Here is an 8719-nt window from a genome sequence, read left to right on the forward strand (position 1 = left end):
TAAGGTATTATAGGTCATATTATTAACAATCAAGGGAATAATATGTAGCTATAAATTATAATTGTATATATTACATAATAAAGATTTCAAAAACTGCACCATGCTGATGAAGGGAAATCTTGGAAATGTTGATATTGTGCGTAATAAACATATTAACCATTCATCTCATAAACCACAGTGTTTTTATGCTGGAATATCCATGGAGTTCTGACCACAACTGCAGCTCCTACGACAACTGCAGCTCCTACGACACCTGCAGCTCCTACGACAACTGCAGCTCCTACGACAACTGCAGCTCCTACGACAACTGCAGCTCCTACGACAACTGCAGCTCCTACGACAACTGCAGCTCCTACGACAACTGCAGCTCCTACGACAACTGCAGCTCCTACGACAACTGCAGCTCCTACGACAACTGCAGCTCCTACGACAACTGCAGCTCCTACGACAACAAGTGTAGCTCCTATGACAATAACTGTAGCTCCTACTACAACAACTGTAGCTCCTCCTACAACAACTGTAGCTCCTTCGACAACAACTGTAGCTTCAACAACAACCAATGCAGCTCTTCCTACAACTGTAAGTCCTACGACCACTACACCTACTGCAACAACCACAACTACAGCACCTTCTACGACAGCCACTGCAGCTCCGACAACCACAACTGCAGCTCCAACTACAACAACTGTAGCTCCTACAACCACCACAACTGCAGCACCTACTACGACAACTACAACACCTACTACGACAACCACAACTGCAGCTCCAACTACAACAACTGTACCTCCTACGACAACCACAACTGCAGCTCCAACTACAACAACTGTAGCTCCTACGACCACCACAACTGCAGCACCTACTACGACAACTACAACACCTACTACGACAACCACAGCACCTACTACGACAACCACAACTGTACCTCCTATAACAACCACAACTGCAGCTCCAACTACAACAACTGTAGCTCCTATGACCACCACAACTGCAGCACCTACTACGACAACTACAACACCTACTACGACAACCACAACTGTACCTACTACGACAACCACAACTGTACCTCCTGCGACAACCACAACTGCAGCTCCAACTACAACAACTGTAGCTCCTACGACCACCACAACTGCAGCACCTACCACGACAACTACAACACCTACTACGACAACCACAGCACCTACTACGACAACCACAACTGTACCTCCTACGACAACCACAACTCCAACAACTGTAGCTCATATGACCCCCACAACTGCAGCACCTACAACAACTGAAGCTCCTACGATAACCACAACTGCAGCACCTACTACGACAACTACAACCGAAGCTGCTACGACAACGACGACTTCAGCGCCTACTACAACAACTACAACACCTACAATACCAACTACGACAACCACAACACCTACGACGACAACCACAACTGTAGCTCCTATGACAACCACAACTGCAGCTCCAACTACAACAACTGTAGCTCCTACGACCACCACAACTGCAGCACCTACTACAACAACTACAACACCTACTACGACAACCACAACACCTACTACGGCAACCACAACACCTACTACGACAACCACAACTGCAGCTCCAACTACAACAACTGTAGCTCCTACGAACCCCACAACTGCAGCACCTACAACGACAACTGTAGCTCCTACGACCACAACTGCAGCACCTACTTCAACAACTACAACTGCAGCACCTACTACGACAACTACAACACCTACTACGACAACCACAACACCTACTATGACAACCACAACTGAAGCTCCTACGACCACCACAACTGCAGCACCTACTACAACAACTGTAGCTCCTACGACCACCACAACTGCAGCACCTACTACGACAACTACAACACCTACTACGACAACCACAGCACCTACTACGACAACCACAACTGTACCTCCTACGACCACCACAACTGCAGCACCTACTACGACAACCACAACCGAATCTGCTACGACAACCACGACTTCAGCGCCTACTACGACAACTACAACAGCTACATTACCTACTACGACAACCACAACACCTACTACGACAACCACAACTGCAGCTCCAACTACAACAACTGTAGCTCCTACGACCACCACAACTGCAGCACCTAGTTCAACAACTACAACTGAAGCTCCTACGATAACCACAACTGCAGCACCTACTACGACAACTACAACTGAAGCTGCTACAACATCTATAGCTCCTACGACCACCACAACTGCAGCTCCAACTACAACTGTAGCTCCTATGACCACCACAACTGCAACACCTACTACGACAACTACAACACCTACCACGACAACCACAGCACCAACTACGACAACCACAACTGTACCTCCTTCGACAACCACAACTCCAACTACAACAACTGTAGCTCCTATGACCCCCACAACTGCAGCACCTACAACTACAACTGAAGCTCCTATGATAACCACAACTGCAGCACCTACTACGACAACTACAACACCTACTACAACCACAACACCTACTACGACGACCACAACACCTACTACGACAACCACAACACCTACTACGACAACCACAACACCTACCACAACACCTATTACGACAACCACAACTGTAGCTCCTACAACAACCACAACTGCAGCTCCAACTACAACAACTGTAGCTCCTACGACCACCACAACAGCAGCACCTACTACAACAACTACAACACCTACTACGGCAACCACAACACCTACTACGGCAACCACAACACCTACTACGACAACCACAACACCTACCACAACACCTATTACGACAACCACAACTGTAGCTCCTACAACAACCACAACTGCAGCTCCAACTACAACAACTGTAGCTCCTACGAACCCCACAACTGCAGCACCTACAACGACAACTGTAGCTCCTACGACCACAACTGCAGCACCTACTTCAACAACTACAACTGCAGCACCTACAACGACAACTGTAGCTCCTACGACCACAACTTCAGCACCTACTACGACAACTACAACACCTACTACGACAACCACAACTGTAGCTCCTACGACAACCACAACTGCAGCTCCAACTACAACAACTGAAGCTCCAACGACCACCACAACTGCCGCACCTACTACAACACCTATTACGACAACCACAACTGTAGCTCCTACAACAACCACAACTGCAGCTCCAACTACAACAACTGTAGCTCCTACGAACCCCACAACTGCAGCACCTACAACGACAACTGTAGCTCCTACGACCACAACTGCAGCACCTACTTCAACAACTACAACTGCAGCACCTACAACGACAACTGTAGCTCCTACGACCACAACTTCAGCACCTACTACGACAACTACAACACCTACTACGACAACCACAACTGTAGCTCCTACGACAACCACAACTGCAGCTCCAACTACAACAACTGAAGCTCCAACGACCACCACAACTGCCGCACCTACTACAACACCTACTACGACAACCACAGCACCTACTACGACAACCACAACTGTACCTCCTACGACAACCACAACTGCAGCTCCAACTACAACAACTGTAACTCCTACGACCACCACAACTGCAGCACCTACTACGACAACCACAACCGAAGCTGCTACGACAACCACAACTTCAGCGCCTACTACGACAACTACAACAGCTACATTACCTACTACGACAACCACAACACCTACTACGACAACCACAACTGCAGCACCTAGTTCAACAACTACAACTGAAGCTGCTACAACATCTATAGCTCCTACGACCACCACAACTGCAGCTCCAACTACAACTGTAGCTCCTATGACCACCACAACTGCAACACCTACTACGACAACTACAACACCTACCACAGCACCAACTACGACAACCACAACTCTACCTCCTTCGACAACCACAACTCCAACTACAACAACTGTAGCTCCTATGACCCCCACAACTGTAGCACCTACAACTACAACTGAAGCTCCTATGATAACCACAACTGCAGCACCTACTACGACAACTACAACACCTACTACGACAACCACAACACCTACTACGACGACCACAACACCTACTACGACAACCACAACACCTACTACGACAACCACAACACCTACTACGACAACCACAACACCTACTACGACAACCACAACACCTACTACGACAACCACAACACCTACCACGACAACCACAACTCCTACTACAACAACCACTGCATCTCCTACAACAATTACAAATGCAGCTCCTACGACAACAACAACTGCAGCTCCTATTACAATTTTAGATCCCACGACCACTACAACAGAAGCACCCACTACGACCACTACAAATGCAGCTCCTACGACAACAACTGATACTCCTACAACCATAACTGTAGCTCCTATGACAACCACAACTGCAGCTCCAACTACAACAACAGTAGCTCCTACGACCACCACAACTGCATCACCTACTACGACAACCACAAATGTACCTCCTACGACAACCACAACTGCAGCTCCAACTACAACAACTGTAGCTCCTACGACCCCCACAACCTCAGCACCTACAACGACAACTGTAGCTCCTATGACCACAACTGCAGCACCTACTTCAACAACTACAACTTCAGCACCTACTACTACCGAAGCTGCTACGACAACCACGATTTCAGCGCCTACTACGACAACTACAACACCTACTACGACAACCACAACACCTACTACGACAACAACTGCAGCTCCAACTTCGACAACTGTAGCTCCAACGACAACCACAACTGCAGCTCCAACTACGACAACCACAACACCTACTACGACATCCACAACTCCAACAACTGTAGCTCCTACTACCCCCACAACTGCAGCACCTACAACGACAACTGTAGCTCCTACTACCACAACTACACCACCTACTTCGACAACCGCTGCAGCATCTGCTAAAATAACTACAACGGATGCTCCTACGACAACATCTGTAGCTCCTATGACCACTACAACTGCAGCACCTACTACAACAACTACAACCGAAGCTGGTACGACAACTACAACACCTACTACGACAACCACAACACCTATTACGACAACCACAACACCTATTACGACAACCACAACTGTAGCTCCTACGACAACCACAACTGCAGCTCCAACTTCAACAACTGTAGCTCCTACGACCACCACAACTGCAGCACCTACTACGACAACTACAACACCTACTACGACAACTACAACACCTACTACGACAACCACAACACCTACTACGACAACTGCAGCTCCAACTACAACAACTGTAGCTCCAACGACCCCCACAACTGCAGCATCTACAACGACAACTGTAGCTCCTACGACCACAACTACACCACCTACTTCGACAACCGCTGCAGCATCTGCTAAAATAACTACAACTGATACTCCTACGACAACATCTGTAGCTCTTATGACCACTACAACTGCAGCACCTACTTCGACAACTAAAACTGCAGCACCTACTACGACAACTACAACCGAAACTGCTACGACAACCACGACTTCAGCGCCTACTACGACAACTACAACACCTACTACGACAACCACAACACCTACTACGACAACCACAACACCTACTATGACAACAACTGCAGCTCAAACTACAACAACTGTAGCTCCAACGACCCCCACAACTGCAGCACCTACAACGACAACTGAAGCTCCTACGACCACAACTACAACTGCAGCTCCAACTACAACATCTGTAGCTCCTATGACCACTACAACTGCAGCACCTACTTCAACAACTACAAATGCAGTTAATACAACAACCACAACTGCAGCTCCTACTACAACAACTTTAGATATTTCGACCACAACAGCAGCAGCACCTCCTACGACAACTACATCTGCAGCACCTACTACAACAATTACAACTGAAGCACCTACAATGACAACTGTAGCTCCTATGACCACTACAACTGCAGCACCTACTTCAACAACTACAAATGCAGTTAATACAACAACCACAACTGCAGCTCCTACTACAACAACTTTAGATCTTTCGACCACAACAGCAGCAGCACCTACAACGACAACTGAAGCTCTTACAATAACCACAACACCTCCTAAGACCATTACAACAGCAGCACCTATAACAACTTTAGCTTCTTCGAAAACAACTATATATCCTACCACCACTACAACTGCAGCAACTACTTCGACAATCACTACAGCTCCAGCTACAACATCTTTAGCTCCTACGACCACTACAACTGCAGAACCTACTTCGACAATCACTACAGCTCCTACTTCAAAAACCCCTGCAGCTCCTACTTCAAAAACCACTGCAGCTCCTACTTTAACAACAACTGCAGCTCTTACAACCTCTGCAGCAGCAGCACCTACTACAACAACTACAAATGCAGTTCCTACGACAACCACAACTGCAGCTCCTACTACAACTTTCGATCCCACGACCCATACAGTAGAAAAACCTACACTGACCACTACAAATGCAGCTCCTACGACAACCACAACTGATACTACTACTGCAACTTTAGATTCTACGACCACTAAAACAGCCGCACCTACAACAACTGTAGCTTCTATGACAACAAATATATCCCCAACCACTACAATGTTAGCAGCTACTTCGACAATCACTTCAGCTCCTTCTACACCAACTATAACTCTTACGATAACCACAACTGCAGCACCTATTACGACAATTACAATCGAAACTCCTACGACAACCGCAAATGCAGCACCAACTACAACTGCAGCACCTACTACGGGAACTACATCTGCAGCACCTACTACAACAATTACAACTGCAGCACTTACTATGACAAGCACAACTGCAGATCCAACTACAACAACTGTAGTTCCTACTACCACCACAACTGCAGCACCTACAGTGACATCTGTAGCTCCTACGACCACTACAACTACACCACCTACTTCGACAACCACTGCAGCAACTGCTATAATAACTACAACTGAAGTTCATATGACAACATCTGTATCTCCTATGACCACTACAACTGCAGCACCTACTTCAACAACCACTGCAGCTCTTACAACCACTACCCCAGCAGCACCTACTACGACAACAAATGCAGTTCTTATGACAACCATAACTGCAGCTCCTACTACAACAACTTTAGATCCTACAACCACAACAACAGAAGCACCTACAATGACAACTGAAGCTCCTACGATAACCACAACACCTACTACAACCATTACAACAGCAGCACCTATAACAACTGTAGCTTCTACGACCACTACAACTGCAGCACCTACTTCAACAACCACTGCATCACCTACAAGAACATCTGTATCTACTTTGACAAACACTGCAGCACCTGCTACAATAACTACAACCGAAGCCTCTACGACAACCACAACACCTACTCCGACCATTACAACAGCAGCACCTGCTAAAATAACTACAACTGCAGCTCTTACAACAACCGCAACTGCAGCTCAAGCTACAACCATAACTGCACCTCCTACTATAACATTTTTAGCTCTTATGACCACTACAACAGCCGCACCTACAATGACAACTGTTGCTCCGACGGCAACTATAGCGCCTACAACCACTACATCTACCATACCTACAACAACTAAAGCTCTTACTCCAATAACTGTAGCTCCTTCAACCAGCACCACAAAAGCTGCTATGACAATCAATTCAGCTCTTACTACAACAACCATTGGTCCTACCACCCCTACAACTGCAGCATCTACTACGACAACAACTGCAGCTTTTACGAAGACCCCAATTGCAGCTCCTACGATAACTGCAGCTCCTACAACTGCAGCTCCAACAACTGCGGCTCCTAAAGCTGCCACTGCAGCTCCTACAACTGAAACTGCAGCTCCTACAACTGCAGCTCCTACAACTGCAGTTCCTACAACTGCAGCTCCTACAACTGCAGCTGATAATGCTGCGCTAATTACAACAGCTATAGCTCCTACAACCACCACAATGGCAGCTCCTTCGACAACCACAACAAAAGCTGCTACAAAAACCACAACTGTAGCTGCTACGACCACCACAACAGCAGCACCCACAACAACAACTGTAGAAGCAACCACACCCCCCCCTACTCTGTTGCTGACCACTCCTTTCAATACCACAAGTGGAGGTTTTCCTGGCTGGGCTCTGGCCATTATCATCCCTTGTGGCATCGCTATCATTTTGGTACCTCTGTGGATCCTGCTATGTGTACGTATAGTCTTGTGTTCACTTGTGTACTGTGTATACTGTTTACATATTTATTCAAATATGCTACATTTCTGCAATTATTTAATTTTACATGTGAATCATACTTCTCCATCTTGTTTTGCAGTGCATTTTATGTGGCGGATGTGCAGCTATAAGGAGACGCTGGCACAGACGCAGATCTTACAATGTACAGTACACCAGAAGAAACGGTCTCTTCTGAGGTGACAACGCTAACATCTGTGGCCAATTGTCATCACAAGAACAGCCAATCATCTATATCTGCTAATCACGGCACTTTAATGCATGTATAATCACTTGACTACACAGGACTGCATCTGAGAAGATCAAGTGAAAATTGATAATAAGCTTAAAAGGCCACATGTTTTTTGTGCAATGTACTACTACTGAAGAACGTATGTTTATATATTTATTAGTCATGTCATTTGTGGTTTCAAGCTGTGCTGTCCACTGACTAAAACAGTTATCATTTATTTATTTTATGTATAATAAGCTTCATTCCAATATTTGTTTGTTTGTTATTTCCTTTCTTGATGAACTATTCATGAATTTATTTTAAACTGCAATACAGTAC

The 8719-nt window shown here is 46.3% G+C and overlaps 1 protein-coding gene across 1 annotated transcript; it reads left to right on the plus strand.

The window, feature by feature from the left end:
- Positions 1–1119: 1119 nt before the first annotated feature.
- On the plus strand, positions 1120–7742 carry LOC109906911 (mucin-2-like; the record flags this gene model as incomplete). Its single annotated transcript, XM_031793200.1, has 5 exons — positions 1120–3876; positions 4229–4251; positions 4322–4413; positions 4556–6288; positions 7563–7742. Coding segments are annotated over 5 exons (4785 nt in total), but the record flags the coding sequence as incomplete, so codon positions are not given.
- Between the last annotated feature and the right edge of the window lie 977 nt (positions 7743–8719).

This window comes from Oncorhynchus kisutch, linkage group LG17 (assembly GCF_002021735.2).
Source record: "Oncorhynchus kisutch isolate 150728-3 linkage group LG17, Okis_V2, whole genome shotgun sequence".
In the NCBI taxonomy this organism is placed as follows: domain Eukaryota; kingdom Metazoa; phylum Chordata; class Actinopteri; order Salmoniformes; family Salmonidae; genus Oncorhynchus; species Oncorhynchus kisutch.